We start from the raw sequence: 22,141 nt of genomic DNA, 5'->3' as shown, positions 1-22,141 counted from the left end.
CCAAGCTGACAATGGGGTGGCTAGTATAAGAGTTTTCCTGCTTCAGGATTAGATTTGCATATTTTCCCATGATGCTTTGCCTGATTTGCCTCCATGTGACTGATCTCTTCCATGTGATAGGATTTACCCCTGGAGTAATGCGACTGCCTGTAATAACATAGAACAGATTATCAGATGCCGGATTACCGGACTGTCGCTGTATATATATGAGTGTATATAAGTATTTTCGTTATTTTTGCGTTCCCTTTGTACTCCGGCTCCTCCTATATATAACACGTCCCCTCCAGACGCTCGCTGTTTGTATAAACGTCTGACGTCTCCCTGGACCTGGCAGACGGGAGCGACGACAAAAATCCAACTCTGTGCGTTTATTTACCGAGGAAAGTCGGTTTATGAGGGGTATAATGGCGGCCATTGATGGGAGAGGAACCTGCGGCTGTGGGGGCGGCCGTTCTCCGGACGCAGAGAGGCTTGTTGTGTCAGTCTGTTTGGATTCCTTAAAGTGACAGCGCTCCTCTATCTACACAGCGTCTGCTCCTCGGCAGCAGGATGGATCCTCGGTGACTCGGTAATCGGTCAGCATGGCGGACAATGGTGTCCAGGTGAGATGGCGAAACGAACGTGGGAGTAAAAGGACAATTCTAGGGGGCCCTTTAAATGGCGGCCACAGGGGTAGTAAAGCTTAAAGGAGCACTCTAAGCAAAATACATTCTACAGTTTGACGGGGCGGAGCATGACACGGAGATAATTGGGGTGTCATGCTCCGCCCCCTCATACCCTGCACTAAGCGTGACTCTGTATATCCTTATGGCTGAAATGTTCCTGTAAAGGGGTCATCCAGGGTTATAACAGTACAACTACCTCCAAGTACAGCGCCACCCCTGTCCTCAGGCTGTGTCTGGTATTACAAGTCAGCCCCATTTACTTCAATGGAACTGAGCTGCAATACCTCACCTGACCTGAGGACAGGATAGGCGCTGTATCTGGGAGAAAGCGGACACAATGTTCCCTAGTTCTGGATAATACTATTTCCCCCTATACATAGAGAGCTGATACATGGATCTGGCCCAGCGGGGGGGGAGCCTCTTACTGTAAGATTGACCACTTGTTGTCCTTAAAGTGAATCTGTCACCTCCTGACCGTCTGTCGCGCTGGCGGCACAGATGGATAAAATGTTTAGAATTCGCCTTTGTCGCCGGTGTCTGTGATTTTCTTATAACTTTATAAAAGCCTTTATTCAGGTTGTGATTAGTGTCAAGGAGGCGGAGCCTGTGATTCCCTGGACACTAGCACTGCTCCATCTCCAGTGTTATGCTATCCACGCCCCATAGGAACTGCACTAAGCGGGGGCGGGGCCCTAATTAATATTCATGAGCCAAAACAAGACAATACAATTTCCTTAAAGGGAAACTACCCCTTTACCAGAAGCAGGAGCGGGCCGCTGTAGGGGGCGGAGCACAGTGTCAGTTCCCTCCATGACGCTAAGGATCGGCTGTCAGTGAGCGGGGGTCTCCCGATGAAGGCCAGGCAGGTTTATATTGCCATAAACACAAGGGAATTTATTTGGAGCATCGGGGCTGATTTACTAACGTGGATGGTCGGGTTTTAGTCTATCTACTGAAGAACCTTCCAGATTTCCTAGGGGCCTGTGCCACATTAAAGGGGAACTCCAGCGGTGTATTCTCTCCAGTCTGACACAGTGCTCTCTGCTGCCACCTCTGTCCATGTCAGGAACTGTCCAGAGCAGCAGCAAATCCCCATAGAGAACCTCTCCTGCTCTGGACAGTTCCTGACATGGACAGAGGTGGCAGCAGAGAGCACTGTGTCACACTGGAGAGAATACACCACCTCATGCAGGACATACAGCAGCTGATAAGTACTGGAAGACTGGAGATTTTTATATAGACGTAAATTACAAATCTGTATAACTTTCTGACACCAGTTGATTTGAAAGAAAAAGATTTTCCCCAGAGTTCCCCTTTAATGGATTGGACAGCAGGGGTGTCCTGGCGGTCTGACCCCGAGATCAAACACAGAATATAGAGGATAAATCAATGTGGAGATGCAGCGGTGTAACTCCGGCATAAGATGCGACAAACTTCTTACATCATGGAGACAGTCGGTGCGCCGCGCTCAGTTACAGCTCACCGTGGCGTCCTCGGAGGTCTTATCTAATGCCTTATATCTGCTTTGTTTTCCCAGTCATCCAGCAGGGCGGCCGAGGAGACGCCCGGGTCTTGTACGGGTAATGGAGACGTCTGGAGAAGTACGGAATGCAGAACTGATCTGGTAAAGGATAATGTTCTATGTTATATAGGGGAACCCCACACCCCAGAGCCCTGCACCCCAGTCACACACCCCAGTCACACACCCCAGAGCCCTACACCCCAGTCACACACCCCAGAGCCCTACACCCCAGTCACACACCCCAGAGCCCTACACCCCAGTCACACACCCCAGTCACACACCCCAGTCATACACCCCAGAGCCCTACACCCCAGAGCCCTACACCCCAGTCACACACCCCAGTCACACACCCCAGTCACACACCCCAGAGCCCTACACCCCAGTCACACACCCCAGTCACACACCCCAGAGCCCTACACCCCAGTCACACACCCCAGAGCCCTACACCCCAGTCACACACCCCAGAGCCCTACACCCCAGTCACACACCCCAGTCACACACCCCAGTCATACACCCCAGAGCCCTACACCCCAGAGCCCTACACCCCAGTCACACACCCCAGTCACACACCCCAGTCACACACCCCAGAGCCCTACACCCCAGTCACACACCCCAGTCACACACCCCAGTCATACATCCCAGAGCCCTACACCCCAGAGCCCTACACCCCAGTCACACACCCCAGTCATACATCCCAGAGCCCTACACCCCAGAGCCCTACACCCCAGTCACACACCCCAGAGCCCTACACCCCAGTCATACACCCCAGTCACACACCCCAGAGCCCTACACCCCAGTCACACACTCCAGTCACACACCCCAGAGCCCTACACCCCAGTCATACACCCCAGAGCCCTACACCCCAGTCATACACCCCAGAGCCCTACACCCCAGAGCCCTACACCCCAGTCATACACCCCAGAGCCCTACACCCCAGAGCCCCACACCCCAGAGCCCTACACCCCAGTCACACACCCCAGAGCCCTACACCCCAGTCATACACCCCAGAGCCCTACACCCCAGAGCCCTACACCCCAGTCATACACCCCAGAGCCCTACACCCCAGTCATACACCCCAGAGCCCTACACCCCAGTCATACACCCCAGTCACACACCCCAGTCACACACCCCAGAGCCCTACACCCCAGTCATACACCCCAGTCACACACCCCAGTCATACACCCCAGTCACACACCCCAGTCATACACCCCAGAGCCCTACACCCCAGTCATACACCCCAGAGCCCTACACCCCAGTCACACACCCCAGTCATACACCCCAGTCACACACCCCAGTCATACACCCCAGAGCCCTACACCCCAGTCACACACCCCAGTCACACACCCCAGAGCCCTACACCCCAGTCACACACCCCAGAGCCCTACACCCCAGTCATACACCGCAGTCACACACCCCAGAGCCCTACACCCCAGTCATACACCCCAAAGCCCTACACCCCAGTCACACACCCCAGAGCCCTACACCCCAGTTATACACCCCAGAGCCCCACACCCCAGTCATACACCCCAGAGCCCTACACCCCAGTCATACATCCCAGTCATACACCCCAGCCATACACCCCAGAGCCCTACACCCCAGTCATACATCCCAGTCATACACCCCAGCCATACACCCCAGAGCCCTACACCCCAGTCATACACCCCAGAGCCCTACACCCCAGTCACACACCCCAGAGCCCTACACCCCAGAGCCCTACACCCCAGTCATACACCCCAGAGCCCCACACCCCAGTCATACACCCCAGAGCCCTACACCCCAGTCATACACCCCAGTCACACACCCCAGAGCCATACACCCCAGTCATACACCCCAGAGCCCCACACCCCAGTCATACACCCCAGAGCCCTACACCCCAGTCATACACCCCAGTCATACACCCCAGAGCCCTACACCCCAGTCATACACCCCAGTCATACACCCCAGAGCCCTACACCCCAGTCATACACCCCAGTCACACACCCCAGAGCCCTACACCCCAGTCATACACCCCAGTCACACACCCCAGAGCCCCACACCCCAGTCATACACCCCAGAGCCCCACACCCCAGTCATACACCCCAGAGCCCCACACCCCAGTCATACACCCCAGCCATACACCCCAGAGCCCTACACCCCAGTCATACACCCCAGAGCCCTACACCCCAGTCATACACCCCAGTCATACACCCCAGAGCCCCACACCCCAGTCATACACCCCAGAGCCCCACACCCCAGTCATACACCCCAGGCATACACCCCAGCCATACACCCCAGAGCCCTGCACCCCAGTCATACACCCCAGAGCCCCACACCCCAGTCATACACCCCAGTCATACACCCCAGCCATACACCCCAGAGTCCTACACCCCAGAGCCCCACACCCCAGTCATACACCCCAGTCATACACCCCAGTCATACACCCCAGAGCCCCACACCCCAGTCATGCACCCCAGAGCCCTACAATATCCTACAGAGCTGTATTACCTGTTCATGGGAAAGCTGGGTGATGACCCTATGTGGGAATATAAGCAGAACTGGGGTTGGATCTAAAATGATTTGTACTTTGCACAGTTGTGATCACGTTGGTTGTCACCCAGCTTTCCCAAAAGGGGCTGCGCAGCGTCTTACCCCAGAGGGGGTAGGGGGGGGGCTTTACATTTCACAACCCATCACCAATAATGTGAGTATAGCGGAAAGTTGTGCAGCATCTGCTGTGAGCCAAAACTGCGACTATGGCGCTCGGTGCCAATTAAGAGACTGGCAGGCTGCGGGTCTGGGCTCGCTGCCAGCTCTGTGCCCATGCTGTACTATTACGGAGACAGGTGTCAGAACGGCATATGAGGAGCGCAGTGATGAAAACCAAGGCTCCGAGATCTGTCACATCACACACCGCACTCCCCGCTTTGATTGGTCAGGGGACAGATCTGGAGCGGTCCTCGGTGGTCACAGATCAGCCATTGTTTGTTTTCACTCTGACATAAATGAGACGAGGCCGGTGGCATGAAGTATAGAGGAAAGGCTCCGCAGTAACCGGGCAGACTAGGAGAATGCAAAAGAATCCTTATAAGATAAAACAGCAGGAGCTTAGTGTGATAGACTGATGTCATATACCGTGGTAAGAACTAAGTTTCTTGGCCTGTGATGTGTTTGCCCTAAGGGGGGTAAGTGGCAGAGAGCTGGGGTATATGTGGCTTCCCTGGGCCTTGTTGCTGCTATACACTTCTAACACTCTGACTGGCTCTGGTATAGGTGCACTGTTACTTGCTGGCTCTGGTATAGGTGCACTGTTACTTGCTGGCTCTGGTATAGGTGCACTGTTACTTACTATCTCTGGTATAGGTGCACTGTTACTTGCTGGGTCTCGTATAGGTGCACTGTTACTTGCTATCTCTGGTATAGGTGCACTGTTACTTACTGGCTCTGGTATAGGTGCACTGTTACTTGCTATCTCTGGTATAGGTGCACTGTTACTTGCTGGGTCTGGTATAGGTGCACTGTTACTTGCTATCACTGGTATAGGTGCACTGTTACTTTCTGGCTCTGGTATAGGTGCACTGTTACTTGCTATCACTGGTATAGGTGCACTGTTACTTGCTATCTCTGGTATAGGTGCACTGTTACTTGCTGGCTCTGGTATAGGTGCACTGTTACTTGCTATCTCTGGTATAGGTGCACTGTTACTTGCTGGCTCTGGTATAGGTGCACTGTTACTTGCTATCACTGGTATAGGTGCACTGTTACTTGCTATCTCAGGTATAGGTGCACTGTTACTGGCTGGCTCTGGTATAGGTGCACTGTTACTTGGTGGCTCTGGTATAGGTGCACTGTTACTTGCTATCTCAGGTATAGGTGCACTGTTACTGGCTGGCTCTGGTATAGGTGCACTGTTACTTGCTGGCTCTGGTATAGGTGCACTGTTACTTGCTGGCTCTGGTATAGGTGCACTGTTACTTGCTATCTCTGGTATAGGTGCACTGTTACTTGCTATCTCTGGTATAGGTGCACTGTTACTTGCTATCTCTGGTATAGGTGCACTGTTACTTTCTGGCTCTGGTATAGGTGCACTGTTACTGGCTGGCTCTGGTATAGGTGCACTGTTACTTGCTATCTCTGGTATAGGTGCACTGTTACTTGCTATCTCTGGTATAGGTGCACTGTTACTTGCTATCTCTGGTATAGGTGCACTGTTACTTGCTATCTCTGGTATAGGTGCACTGTTACTTCCTGGCTCTGGTATAGGTGCACTGTTACTTGCTATCTCTGGTATAGGTGCACTGTTACTTGCTATCTCTGGTATAGGTGCACTGTTACTTGCTGGCTCTGGTATAGGTGCACTGTTACTTTCTGGCTCTGGTATAGGTGCACTGTTACTTGCTATCTCTGGTATAGGTGCACTGTTACTTGCTATCTCTGGTATAGGTGCACTGTTACTTGCTATCTCTGGTATAGGTGCACTGTTACTTGCTGGCCCTGGTATAGGTGCACTGTTACCTACTATCTCTGGTATAGGTGCACTGTTACTTACTGGCTCTGGTATAGGTGCACTGTTACCTGCTATCTCTGGTATAGGTGCACTGTTACTTGCTGGCTTTGGTATAGGTGCACTGTTACTTGCTATCTCTGGTATAGGTGCACTGTTACTTGCTATCTCTGGTATAGGTGCACTGTTACTTGCTATCTCTGGTATAGGTGCACTGTTACTTGCTGGCTCTGGTATAGGTGCACTGTTACTTGCTGGCTCTGGTATAGGTGCACTGTTACTTGCTGGCTCTGGTATAGGTGCACTGTTACTTGCTATCTCTGGTATAGGTGCACTGTTACTTGCTGGCTCTGGTATAGGTGCACTGTTACTTGCTGGCTCTGGTATAGGTGCACTGTTACTTGCTGGCTCTGGTATAGGTGCACTGTTACTTGCTGGCTCTGGTATAGGTGCACTGTTACTTCCTGGCTCTGGTATAGGTGCACTGTTGCTGCTATACACTTCTAACACTCTGACTGGCACTGGTATAGGTGCACTGTTACTTGCTGGCTCTGGTATAGGTGCACTGTTACTTGCTGGCTCTGGTATAGGTGCACTGTTACTTGCTATCTCTGGTATAGGTGCACTGTTACTTGCTGGATCTGGTATAGGGGCACTGTTACTTGCTGGGTCTGGTATAGGTGCACTGTTACTTGCTGGCTCTGGTATAGGTGCACTGTTACTTGCTATCTCTGGTGTAGGTGCACTGTTACTGGCTGGCTCTGGTATAGGTGCACTGTTACTTGCTATCTCTGGTATAGGTGCACTGTTACTTGCTGGGACTGGTATAGGTGCACTGTTACTGGCTGGCTCTGGTATAGGTGCACTGTTACTTGCTGGCTCTGGTATAGGTGCACTGTTACTTGCTATCTCTGGTATAGGTGCACTGTTACTTGCTATCTTTGGTATAGGTGCACTGTTACTTGCTATCTCTGGTATAGGTGCACTGTTACTTGCTGGCTCTGGTATAGGTGCACTGTTACTGGCTGGCTCTGGTATAGGTGCACTGTTACTTGCTGGCTCTGGTATAGGTGCACTGTTACTTGCTATCTCTGGTATAGGTGCACTGTTACTTGCTATCTCTGGTATAGGTGCACTGTTACTTGCTATCTCTGGTATAGGTGCACTGTTACTTGGTGGCTCTGGTATAGGTGCACTGTTACTTGCTGGCTCTGGTATAGGTGCACTGTTACTTGCTATCTCTGGTATAGGTGCACTGTTACTTCCTGGCTCTGGTATAGGTGCACTGTTACTTGCTGGCTCTGGTATAGGTGCACTGTTACTTACTGGCTCTGGTATAGGTGCACTGTTACTTGCTGGCTCTGGTATAGGTGCACTGTTACTTGCTATCTCTGGTATAGGTGCACTGTTACTTGCTATCTCTGGTATAGGTGCACTGTTACTTGCTGGCTCTGGTATAGGTGCACTGTTACTTGCTGGCTCTGGTATAGGTGCACTGTTACTTACTGGCTCTGGTATAGGTGCACTGTTACTTGCTGGCTCTGGTATAGGTGCACTGTTACTTGCTGGCTCTGGTATAGGTGCACTGTTACTTTCTGGCTCTGGTATAGGTGCACTGTTACTTTCTGGCTCTGGTATAGGTGCACTGTTACTTTCTGGCTCTGGTATAGGTGCACTGTTACTTTCTGGCTCTGGTATAGGTGCACTGTTACTTGCTATCTCTGGTATAGGTGCACTGTTACTTCCTGGCTCTGGTATAGGTGCACTGTTACTTTCTGGCTCTGGTATAGGTGCACTGTTACTTGCTGCCTCTGGTATAGGTGCACTGTTACTTGCTGGCTCTGGTATAGGTGCACTGTTACTTGCTGGCTCTGGTATAGGTGCACTGTTACTTGCTGGCTCTGGTATAGGTGCTCTGTTACTTGCTGGCTCTGGTATAGGTGCACTGTTACTTGCTATCTCTGGTATAGGTGCACTGTTACTTACTGGCTCTGGTATAGGTGCACTGTTACTTGCTATCTCTGGTATAGGTGCACTGTTACTTGCTATCTCTGGTATAGGTGCACTGTTACTTGCTATCTCTGGTATAGGTGCACTGTTACTGGCTGGCTCTGGTATAGGTGCACTGTTACTTGCTGGCTCTGGTATAGGTGCACTGTTACTTGCTATCTCTGGTATAGGTGCACTGTTACTTGCTATCTCTGGTATAGGTGCACTGTTACTTGCTATCTCTGGTATAGGTGCACTGTTACTTGCTGGCTCTGGTATAGGTGCACTGTTACTTGCTATCTCTGGTATAGGTGCACTGTTACTTTCTGGCTCTGGTATAGGTGCACTGTTACTTGCTATCTCTGGTATAGGTGCACTGTTACTTGCTATCTCTGGTATAGGTGCACTGTTACTTGCTATCTCTGGTATAGGTGCACTGTTACTTGCTGGGACTGGTATAGGTGCACTGTTACTGGCTGGCTCTGGTATAGGTGCACTGTTACTTGCTGGCTCTGGTATAGGTGCACTGTTACTTGCTGGCTCTGGTATAGGTGCACTGTTACTTGCTATCTCTGGTATAGGTGCACTGTTACTTGCTATCTCTGGTATAGGTGCACTGTTACTTGCTATCTCTGGTATAGGTGCACTGTTACTTGCTGGCTCTGGTATAGGTGCACTGTTACTTGCTATCTCTGGTATAGGTGCACTGTTACTTGCTATCTCTGGTATAGGTGCACTGTTACTTGCTATCTCTGGTATAGGTGCACTGTTACTTGCTATCTCTGGTATAGGTGCACTGTTACTTTCTGGCTCTGGTATAGGTGCACTGTTACTTGCTATCTCTGGTATAGGTGCACTGTTACTTGCTATCTCTGGTATAGGTGCACTGTTACTTGCTATCTCTGGTATAGGTGCACTGTTACTTGCTGGGACTGGTATAGGTGCACTGTTACTCGCTGGCTCTGGTATAGGTGCACTGTTACTTTGCTGGCTCTGGTATAGGTGCACTGTTACTTGCTATGCTCTGGTATAGGTGCACTGTTACTTCCTGGCTCTGGTATAGGTGCACTGTTACTTTCTGGCTCTGGTATAGGTGAACTGTTACTTGGCTGGCTCTGGTATAGGTGCACTGTTACTTGCTGGCTTGGTATAGGTGCACTGTTACCTTGCTGTATCTGCTTGTAATATGGCACTGGTATATTACTTCTGGCTCTGGATAGGTGCACTGTTACTTGCTATCTCTGGTAAGGTGCACTGTTACTTGCTTGGCTCTGGTATAGGTGCACTGTTACTTGCTGGCTCTGGTATAGGTGCACTGTTACTTGCTATGCTTGGTATAGGTGCACTGTTACTTGCTGGCTCTGGTATAGGTGCACTGTTACTTACTGCTCTGGTATAGGTGCACTGTACTTGCTGCTCTGGTATAGTGCACTGTTACTTGCTATCTCTGTATAGGTGCACTGTTACTTGCTATCTCTGGTATAGGTGCACTGTTACTTGCTGGCTCTGGTATAGGTGCACTGTTACTTGCTGGCTCTGGTATAGGTGCACTGTTACTTGCTATCTCTGGTATAGGTGCACTGTTACTTGCTATCTCTGGTATAGGTGCACTGTTACTTGCTGGGACTGGTATAGGTGCACTGTTACTGGCTGGCTCTGGTATAGGTGCACTGTTACTTGCTGGCTCTGGTATAGGTGCACTGTTACTTGCTATCTCTGGTATAGGTGCACTGTTACTTGCTATCTCTGGTATAGGTGCACTGTTACTTGCTATCTCTGGTATAGGTGCACTGTTACTTGCTGGCTCTGGTATAGGTGCACTGTTACTTGCTGGCTCTGGTATAGGTGCACTGTTACTTGCTATCTCTGGTATAGGTGCACTGTTACTTGCTATCTCTGGTATAGGTGCACTGTTACTTGCTGGGACTGGTATAGGTGCACTGTTACTTGCTGGCTCTGGTATAGGTGCACTGTTACTTGCTATCTCTGGTATAGGTGCACTGTTACTTGCTATCTCTGGTATAGGTGCACTGTTACTTGCTATCTCTGGTATAGGTGCACTGTTACTTGCTGGGACTGGTATAGGTGCACTGTTACTGGCTGGCTCTGGTATAGGTGCACTGTTACTTGCTGGCTCTGGTATAGGTGCACTGTTACTTGCTGTCTCTGGTATAGGTGCCTGTTACTTAGCTATCTTTGGTATAGGTGCACTGTTACTTGCTATCTCTGGTATAGGTGCACTGTTACTTGCTGGCTCGGGTATAGGTGCTCCTGTTTACTTGCTGGCTCTGGTATAGGTGCACTGTTCTTGCTATCCTCTGGTATAGGTGCACTGTTACTTGCTATCTCTGCGGTATAGGTGCACTGTTACTTGCTGGGACTGGTATAGGTGCACTGTTACTTGCTGGCTCTGGTATAGGTGCACTGTTACTTGGTGGCTCTGGTATAGGTGCACTGTTACTTGCTGGCTCTGGTATAGGTGCACTGTTACTTGCTATCTCTGGTATAGGTGCACTGTTACTTCCTGGCTCTGGTATAGGTGCACTGTTACTTGCTATCTCTGGTATAGGTGCACTGTTACTTGCTGGCTCTGGGATAGGTGCACTGTTACTTGCTGGCTCTGGGATAGGTGCACTGTTACTTGCTATCTCTGGTATAGGTGCACTGTTACTTGCTGGCTCTGGTATAGGTGCACTGTTACTTACTGGCTCTGGTATAGGTGCACTGTTACTTGCTGGCTCTGGTATAGGTGCACTGTTACTTGCTATCTCTGGTATAGGTGCACTGTTACTTGCTATCTCTGGTATAGGTGCACTGTTACTTGCTGGCTCTGGTATAGGTGCACTGTTACTTGCTGTCTCTGGTATAGGTGCACTGTTACTTACTGGCTCTGGTATAGGTGCACTGTTACTTGCTGGCTCTGGTATAGGTGCACTGTTACTTGCTGGCTCTGGTATAGGTGCACTGTTACTTGCTGGCTCTGGTATAGGTGCACTGTTACTTTCTGGCTCTGGTATAGGTGCACTGTTACTTTCTGGCTCTGGTATAGGTGCACTGTTACTTTCTGGCTCTGGTATAGGTGCACTGTTACTTTCTGGCTCTGGTATAGGTGCACTGTTACTTTCTGGCTCTGGTATAGGTGCACTGTTACTTGCTATCTCTGGTATAGGTGCACTGTTACTTCCTGGCTCTGGTATAGGTGCACTGTTACTTTCTGGCTCTGGTATAGGTGCACTGTTACTTGCTGGCTCTGGTATAGGTGCACTGTTACTTGCTGGCTCTGGTATAGGTGCACTGTTACTTTCTGTCTCTGGTATAGGTGCACTGTTACTTGATGGCTCTGGTATAGGTGCACTGTTACTTGCTGGCTCTGGTATAGGTGCACTGTTACTTGCTATCTCTGGTATAGGTGCACTGTTACTTGCTGGCTCTGGTATAGGTGCACTGTTACTTGCTGGCTCTGGTATAGGTGCACTGTTACTTGCTGGCTCTGGTATAGGTGCACTGTTACTTGCTGGCTCTGGTATAGGTGCACTGTTACTTACTGGCTCTGGTATAGGTGCACTGTTACTTGCTATCTCTGGTATAGGTGCACTGTTACTTGCTATCTCTGGTATAGGTGCACTGTTACCTGCTATCTCTGGTATAGGTGCACTGTTACTTGCTGGCTCTGGTATAGGTGCACTGTTACTTGCTGGCTCTGGTATAGGTGCACTGTTACTTGCTATCTCTGGTATAGGTGCACTGTTACTTGCTATCTCTGGTATAGGTGCACTGTTACTGGCTGGCTCTGGTTAAGGTCAGGCTACGGTTACTTGCTGGCTCTGGTATAGGTCGCACTGTTACTTGCTATCTCTGGTATAGGTGCACTGGTTACTTGCTAGCTCTGGTATAGGTGCACTGTTACTTGCTGGCTCTGGTATAGGTGCACTGTTACTTGCTATCTCTGGTATAGGTGCACTGTTACTTGCTATCTCTGGTATAGGTGCACTGTTACTGGCTGGCTCTGGTATAGGTGCACTGTTACCTGCTATCTCTGGTATAGGTGCACTGTTACTTACTATCTCTGGTATAGGTGCATTGTTACTTGCTGGCTCTGGTATAGGTCCACTGTTACTTGCTATCTCTGGTATAGGTGCACTGTTACTTGCTGGCTGTGGTATAGTTGCACTGTTACTTGCTATCACTGGTATAGGTGCACTGTTACTTTCTGGCTCTGGTATAGGTGCACTGTTACTTGCTATCTCTGGTATAGGTGCACTGTTACTTGCTATCTCTGGTATAGGTGCACTGTTACTTGCTGGCTCTGGTATAGGTGCACTGTTACTTGGTGGCTCTGGTATAGGTGCACTGTTACTTGCTATCTCTGGTATAGGTGCACTGTTACTTGCTGGCTCTGGTATAGGTGCACTGTTACTTGCTATCTCTGGTATAGGTGCACTGTTACTTGCTGGGACTGGTATAGGTGCACTGTTACTGGCTGGCTCTGGTATAGGTGCACTGTTACTTGCTATCTATGGTATAGGTGCACTGTTACTTGCTGGGACTGGTATAGGTGCACTGTTACTGGCTGGCTCTGGTATAGGTGCACTGTTACTTGGTGGCTCTGGTATAGGGGCACTGTTACTTGCTATCTCTGGTATAGGTGCACTGTTACTTGCTATCTCTGGTATAGGTGCACTGTTACTTGCTGGTTCTGGAATAGGTGCACTGTTACTTGCTGGCTCTGGTATAGGTGCACTGTTACTTGCTGGCTCTGGTATAGGTGCACTGTTACTTTCTGGCTCTGGTATAGGTGCACTGTTACCTGCTATCTCTGGTATAGGTGCACTGTTACTTTCTGGCTCTGGTATAGGTGCACTGTTACCTGCTATCTCTGGTATAGGTGCACTGTTACTTTCTGGCTCTGGTATAGGTGCACTGTTACTTTCTGGCTCTGGTATAGGTGCACTGTTACCTGCTATCTCTGGTATAGGTGCACTGTTACTTTCTGGCTCTGGTATAGGTGCACTGTTACTTGCTATCTCTGGTATAGGTACACTGTTACTTGCTGGGTCTGGTATAGGTGCACTGTTACTTGCTATCTCTGGTATAGGTGCATTGTTACTTGCTATCTCTGGTATAGGTGCACTGTTACTTGCTGGTTCTGGAATAGGTGCACTGTTACTTGCTATCTCTGGTATAGGTGCACTGTTACTTGCTATCTCTGGTATAGGTGCACTGTTACTTGCTGGCTCTGGTATAGGTGCACTGTTACCTGCTATCTCTGGTATAGGTGCACTGTTACTTTCTGGCTCTGGTATAGGTGCACTGTTACTTACTGGCTCTGGTATAGGTGCACTGTTACTTGCTATCTCTGGTATAGGTGCACTGTTACTTGCTGGCTCTGGTATAGGTGCACTGTTACTTGCTGGCTCTGGTATAGGTGCACTGTTACTTACTATCTCTGGTATAGGTGCACTGTTACTTCCTGGCTTTGGTATAGGTGCACTGTTACTGGCTGGCTCTGGTATAGGTGCACTGTTACTTGCTATCTCTGGTATAGGTGCACTGTTACTTGCTATCTCTGGTATAGGTGCACTGTTACTTGCTATCTCTGGTATAGGTGCACTGTTACTTGCTATCTCTGGTATAGGTGCACTGTTACTTGCTGGCTCTGGTATAGGTGCACTGTTACTTGCTATCTCTGGTATAGGTGCACTGTTACTTGCTGGCTCTGGTATAGGTGCACTGTTACTTGCTATCTCTGGTATAGGTGCACTGTTACTGGCTGGCTCTGGTATAGGTGCACTGTTACTTGCTATCTCTGGTATAGGTGCACTGTTACTTGCTATCTCTGGTATAGGTGCACTGTTACTTGCTGGCTCTGGTATAGGTGCACTGTTACTTACTATCTCATGTATAGGTGCACTGTTACTTGCTGGCTCTGGTATAGGTGCACTGTTACTTGCTGGCTCTGGTATAGGTGCACTGTTACTTGCTGGCTCTGGTATAGGTGCACTGTTACTTACTATCTCTGGTATAGGTGCACTGTTACTTGCTATCTCTGGTATAGGTGCACTGTTACTTGCTATCTCTGGTATAGGTGCACTGTTACTTGCTATCTCTGGTATAGGTGCACTGTTACTTGCTATCTCTGGTATAGGTGCACTGTTACTTGCTATCTCTGGTATAGGTGCACTGTTACTTGCTATCTCTGGTATAGGTGCACTGTTACTTGCTATCTCTGGTATAGGTGCACTGTTACTTGCTATCTCTGGTATAGGTGCACTGTTACTTGCTGGCTCTGGTATAGGTGCACTGTTACTTGCTGGCTCTGGTATAGGTGCACTGTTACTTGCTATCTCTGGTATAGGTGCACTGTTACTTGCTGGCTCTGGTATAGGTGCACTGTTACTTGCTATCTCTGGTATAGGTGCACTGTTACTTGCTATCTCTGGTATAGGTGCACTGTTACTTGCTATCTCTGGTATAGGTGCACTGTTACTTGCTGGCTCTGGTATAGGTGCACTGTTACTTGCTATCTCTGGTATAGGTGCACTGTTACTTGCTATCTCTGGTATAGGTGCACTGTTACTTGCTATCTCTGGTATAGGTGCACTGTTACTTGCTATCTCTGGTATAGGTGCACTGTTACTTGCTGGCTCTGGTATAGGTGCACTGTTACTTACTATCTCTGGTATAGGTGCACTGTTACTTGCTATCTCTGGTATAGGTGCACTGTTACTTGCTATCTCTGGTATAGGTGCACTGTTACTTGCTATCTCTGGTATAGGTGCACTGTTACTTGCTATCTCTGGTATAGGTGCACTGTTACTTGCTGGCTCTGGTATAGGTGCACTGTTACTTGCTGGCTCTGGTATAGGTGCACTGTTACTTGCTATCTCTGGTATAGGTGCACTGTTACTTGCTGGCTCTGGTATAGGTGCACTGTTACTTGCTATCTCTGGTATAGGTGCACTGTTACTTGCTATCTCTGGTATAGGTGCACTGTTACTTGCTATCTCTGGTATAGGTGCACTGTTACTTGCTGGCTCTGGTATAGGTGCACTGTTACTTGCTATCTCTGGTATAGGTGCACTGTTACTTGCTATCTCTGGTATAGGTGCACTGTTACTTGCTATCTCTGGTATAGGTGCACTGTTACTTGCTGGCTCTGGTATAGGTGCACTGTTACTTGCTATCTCTGGTATAGGTGCACTGTTACTTGCTGGCTCTGGTATAGGTGCACTGTTACTTACTATCTCTGGTATAGGTGCACTGTTACTTGCTGGCTCTGGTATAGGTGCACTGTTACTTGCTGGCTCTGGTATAGGTGCACTGTTAGTTGCTGGTTCTCTTTTTGGCAGAAAGCAGTCGTGTTTTTCTGGATCGCCTCTTAGATGTGCCAAGTCCGGACTCATACCTGGCTGTTTGCTGATCCTCTGCAGTAAATCTTGTGGCCGTCTCTCGGGCGCTGTGTGACTGACACGTTCTCTTTCTTCCTGGATTGTTCCTCGGCATGCATGAGCGGCTGGCATAAGATCAGTTCAGTTTCCGCCATTGCATCAGCTGTTCCATTGTCGTGGATCTCACAAGTTCTTACACAGAGACAAAAACCTCTCCCAGTTCATCGGCTCCCGGGGTTCGCGCCGTCTCTTCTCAATGGAGTCACACATGTGGACTTTATGAATCACTGATTCACCCCGCAGCTATACGCAGTGACATGAATGAACTCGGGATGGAGATGTGACTCTATATAGATGGGGAGTTTAAACTCTGAATCTACCAAAAATAGCAACGAAAAATGTACACCAACCAGCCGTAACATTAAAACCACTAACGGGTGAAGTGAATAACATGGATAACCTGGTGGCAATAGTGTCGGTCAGGTTGGGAGATATAAGGAGAAAGTGATCAGTTCACCAATTTATTTTTCTTTCAAATCAGCTTGTGCCAGAAAGTTATACGGATTTGTAATTGACTTCTATTAAAAAAAGTCCAGTCTTCAAGTACTTATCAGCTGCTGTATGTCCTGCAGGAAGTGGTGTATTCTCTCCAGTCTGACACAGTGCTCTCTGCTGCCACCTCTGTCCATGTCAGGAACTGTCCAGAGCAGGAGAGGTTTTCTATGGGGATTTGCTGGACAGTTCCTGACGGTTCCTGGCTCTAAGCAGTTCATCTGCCTCTGATTCCACAGGGGGCGCCACAGGGATTTGGCATCCGCACCACAAACTGCACAGGGATTTGGGGTCCGGGGGGACACATCCAGTAGGGGATTATAACAGAGGCGTTTTGGGCGGCAGCCCGGGGCCCTGAGCTCCTGGGGGGCCCATGACCACCAAAAAAGACTTATACTTTCAGTGGTGTACTGTCTCCTGGCTGAACTTCCGCCATGATTTGCAAAAAAATCACTGTTTTTTTATGGCAATTTTGCACAAATCAGGAAGTCATGACATTATTTATCCTGTACTATGAACGCCAGGCTAGTGCTTCCATAGTTACAGTGGGGTGGGGGGGCCCAGGCCTGGTGAACAGTCCGGGGCCTATGGGAAAGTTAATCCGCCGGGGGGAAGGGGGCCACATCACAAAAATATGGGGTCCGGAGGGGACACGTCACAGGGATTTGGGGTCCGGGGGGGGGGGGGGAAACATGACAGGAATATGGGGTCCGGAGGGGACACGTCACAGGAATATGGGGTCCGGGGGGACACATGACAGGGATATGGGGTCCGGGGGGGGACACATCACAGGGATATGGGGTCCGGGGGGAACACGTCACAGAGGAAGGACACAGAACTTGTCTCCTGAAGGTGGAGGACAAGACTGAGGTAGCACAGTGATAAGGCCAGCCATACGATTTTACCTACCTGCACCGTACCTATATGACTACACATATATATAGGCCTCTTGCTCAGAAGCTCCAGCACATTAGAGAGTCCCTGATAGGGTTAACTTATAGTTGGACCATTTCTTACCTTGGAAAACTTCTGATATGGACACTAGAAAGAATGTTTTGTCTCAAGAACTATTTCCCTCAGAGACATGTTTATCAGCGTTCAAGGCCGTTCTCAGAGGAAAGCTGCCTGTCTGTTACAGTGGGAATAATGTGAAAGTATCATTGCACAGAATGTATTGTTTTAACCTTTTTGAATAATAATAATGAATACTAATATAGATGCCATTGCGCATGACTGAATATCTAAATCACTAGCACCGCCTCATCTATGTCTTATTAGCATTTGTTACCACCCTATATTCTATCTGTCTATAAAATGTGATGACCATAATAAAACTTGGGCCATTTTCTCCAGGCTTATAATCATGATACATTGTCTTATCTGTGTCCATGACGTATAAGTAACGAGCTGGTAATACTGCAGGATTCCAACTCTAGATATAATTAAAAAACCATCCTTTACCTGGGTTTTTGGCTTCTCTCCATAGAGAGAGGTCAACATATAAATTTAACCTTAACAACAGGAAGTCACATGGTAACCCAGCCAAAAGCTCGATGACCATTGGTGTTACCATGGAAGCAGGGCACAGTCACGTGACATCCAGCCATTGCATCATCACACCATTAGGCATATACAGAGGAATATGCATGAGAAGTACCATCCTTGAACACTAGGAGGCGACATAATACCTTTAGACACTGATACCTGAATACACATGCAATAAATGACTGAAATGGCAGACCTAAATACTGCAGGGGTGACACAATACACGCAGTTTGCAGTGGACCATAGCTTTCCAGAACAGAACTGTTTATAATGAAAGTGTGAGCATAAGAAGGGCTGTTCTGGGACACTGCATATGCACTACACTATACTATATACACTACACTATACTATATACTATATACACTCCACTATACTATATACACTATACACACTATACTATATACACTACACTATACTATACACACTATACTATATACACTACACTATACTATATGCACTACACTATACTATATACTATATACACTACACTATACTATATACTATATACACTACACTATATACTATATACACTACACTATACTATATACTATATACCAGGGGTGGGGAACCTTTTCCATGTCGAGGGCCGGTCGGGCATTAATAAAATCATTCGAGGGCCGCATACCGTGTGCGGCAGTTAGTAGCGGGGGTTTGCAGCACCCGGGGCAAGGCAAAGTATTGTTCCCCTAGTGCCCCTGCTATTGTAGTTAACCCCCAGTGATGCCCCTGCTATTGTAGTTAACCCCCCCCCCCCCCCAGTGATGCCCCTTGTAGTCTAGTTAACCCCCAAGTTATGTCCCTGGTAGCCTAGTTAACCCCCCCAGTGATGCCTCTGGTAGTCCTAGTTATCACCCCCATCAGTCATGTCCCAGGTGGCCTAGTTAACCCCCATCAGTCATGTCCCAGGTGGCCTAGTTAACCCCCATCAGGCATGTCCCAGGTGGCCTAGTTAACCCCCATCAGGCATGTCCCTGGTGGCCTAGTTAACCCCCATCAGGCATGTCCCAGGTGGCCTAGTTAACCCCCATCAGGCATGTCCCTGGTGGCCTTGTTAACCCCCATCAGGCATGTCCCTGGTGGCCTAGTTAACCCCCATCAGGCATGTCCCTGGTGGCCTTGTTAACCCCCATCAGGCATGTCCCTGGTGGCCTAGTTAACCCCCATCAGGCATGTCCCTGGTGGCCTAGTTAACCCCCAAATAAAAAAAATAAACATCCCACTCACCTAACCTCCGCTCCCACGCTGCCCATGTCCTCTTCTGTCTCAGGTCATCTGTGCCGGTCTTCTCCTGCAGGCGGCGCGCGATGAAATGACGTCATCGAGCGCGGCCCGCAGGAGACTGAAGACACGCGCCGCTCTGCTGGGGAAGAAGCCGGCATAGACAGCATCCTCCTGTGTCCGGCAGCTGTCACAGACACCGGAGGATGCGGTGTATGCCGGCTTCTTCCTCCTCCAGAGCGGCGCGCATCACAGGGGAGCCGCGGGCCGCATCGGGTGGGCTCAGGGGCCGGATGCGGCCCGCGGGCCGGAGGTTCCCCACCCCTGCTATATACACTACACTATACTATATACACTATACTATATACTATATACACTACACTATACTATATACACTACACTATACTATATACTCTATACACTATACTATATACACTATACTATATACACTTCTATACAATACACCATATACACTATACTATATACACTACACTATACTATATACTATATACACTTCTATACAATACACCATATACACTATACTATATACACTATACTATATACACTACACTATACTATATACTCTATTCTATATACTATATACACTATACTATATACACTTCTATACAGTACACCATATACACTATACTATATACACTACACTATACTATATACTATATACACTTCTATACAATACACCATATACACTATACTATATACACTACACTATACTATATACTATATACACTTCTATACAATACACCATATACACTATACTATATACACTACACTATACTATATACACTATACTATACTATATACTCTATTCTATATACTATATACACTATACTATATACACTTCTATACAATACACCATATACACTATACTATATACACTACACTATACTATATACTATATACACTTCTATACAATACACCATATACACTATACTATATACACTACACTATACTATATACTATATACACTTCTATACAATACACCATATACACTATACTATATACACTACACTATACTATATACTATATACACTTTTATACAATACACCATATACACTATACTATATACACTACACTATACTATATACTATATACACTTCTATACAATACACCATATACACTATACTATATACACTACACTATACTATATACTATATACACTTCTATACAATACACCATATACACACTAAACTATATACACTACACTGTACTATACTATACACTATATACACACTATACTATATACACTACCCTGTACTATACAGTATACTATACACTATACACTATACTATACACTATATACACACTATACTATACTAAATACAGTGTACTATACACTATATACACAACTATACTATACACTATATACACACTATACTATATACACTACCCTGTACTATACAGTATACTATACATTATACTATACACTATACACTATACTATACACTATATACACACTATACTATACTAAATACAGTGTACTATACACTATATACACAACTATACTATACACTATATACACACTATACTATATACACTACCCTGTACTATACAGTATACTATACATTATACTATACACTATACACTATACTATACACTATATACACACTATACTATACTAAGTACACTATACTATATACTATATACACAACTATATTATACACTATATACACACTAAACTATATACACTACCCTGTACTATACTATACACTATATACACACTATACTATATACACTACCCTGTACTATACAGTATACTATACATTATACTATACACTATACACTATACTATACACTATATACACACTATACTATACTAAGTACACTATACTATATACTATATACACAACTATACTATACACTATATACACACTAAACTATATACACTACACTGTACTATACTATACACTATATACACACTATATTATACTAAATACAGTATACTATACACTATATACACAACTATACTATACACAATATACACACTAAACTATATACACTACACTGTACTATACTATACACTATATACACACTATACTATACTAAATACAGTATACTATACACTATATACACAACTATACTATACACTATATACACACTAAACTATATACACTAGACTGTACTATACTATACACTATATACACACTATACTATATACACTACCCTGTACTATACAGTATACTATACACTATACATTATACTATACACTATACTATACACTATATACACACTAAACTATAAACACTACACTGTACTATACTATACACTATATACACACTATACTATATACACTACCCTGTACTATACAGTATACTATACACTATACATTATACTATACACTATACTATACACTATATACACACTATACTATATACTATATACACAACTATACTATACACTATATACACAGTAAACTATAAACACTACACTGTACTATACTATACACTATATACACACTAAACTATATACACTACCCTGTACTATACTATACACTATATACACACTAAACTATATACACTACCCTGTACTATACAGTATACTATACACTATATACACACTATACTATACTAAGTACACTATACTATATACTATATACACAACTATACTATACATTATATACACACTAAACTATATACACTACCCTGTACTATACTATACACTATATACACACTATACTATACTAAATACAGTATACTATACACTATATACACACTAAACTATATACACTACCCTGTACTATACTATACACTATATACACACTAAA

At 46.7% G+C, this 22,141-nt stretch overlaps 1 protein-coding gene across 1 annotated transcript in view; it reads left to right on the top strand.

Annotated features, from left to right (window-relative positions):
* STEAP1 (STEAP family member 1) overlaps positions 1 to 22,141 on the top strand; it is a 45,813-nt gene that overhangs the window by 5,908 nt on the left and 17,764 nt on the right. Inside the window, exons 2-3 of the mRNA XM_069959536.1 lie at positions 529 to 602; positions 2,203 to 2,289. Of these exons, the coding sequence (XP_069815637.1) occupies positions 582 to 602; positions 2,203 to 2,289 (108 nt within the window). The 5' untranslated portion in view covers positions 529 to 581. The remainder of the gene's footprint in view (positions 1 to 528; positions 603 to 2,202; positions 2,290 to 22,141) is intronic.

The sequence above is a fragment of the Dendropsophus ebraccatus genome, chromosome 2 (assembly GCF_027789765.1).
Source record: "Dendropsophus ebraccatus isolate aDenEbr1 chromosome 2, aDenEbr1.pat, whole genome shotgun sequence".
Classification (NCBI taxonomy): domain Eukaryota; kingdom Metazoa; phylum Chordata; class Amphibia; order Anura; family Hylidae; genus Dendropsophus; species Dendropsophus ebraccatus.
The sequence above is the reverse complement of the archived record's forward strand: the minus strand, read 5'-3'. Positions and strand labels throughout refer to the sequence as shown.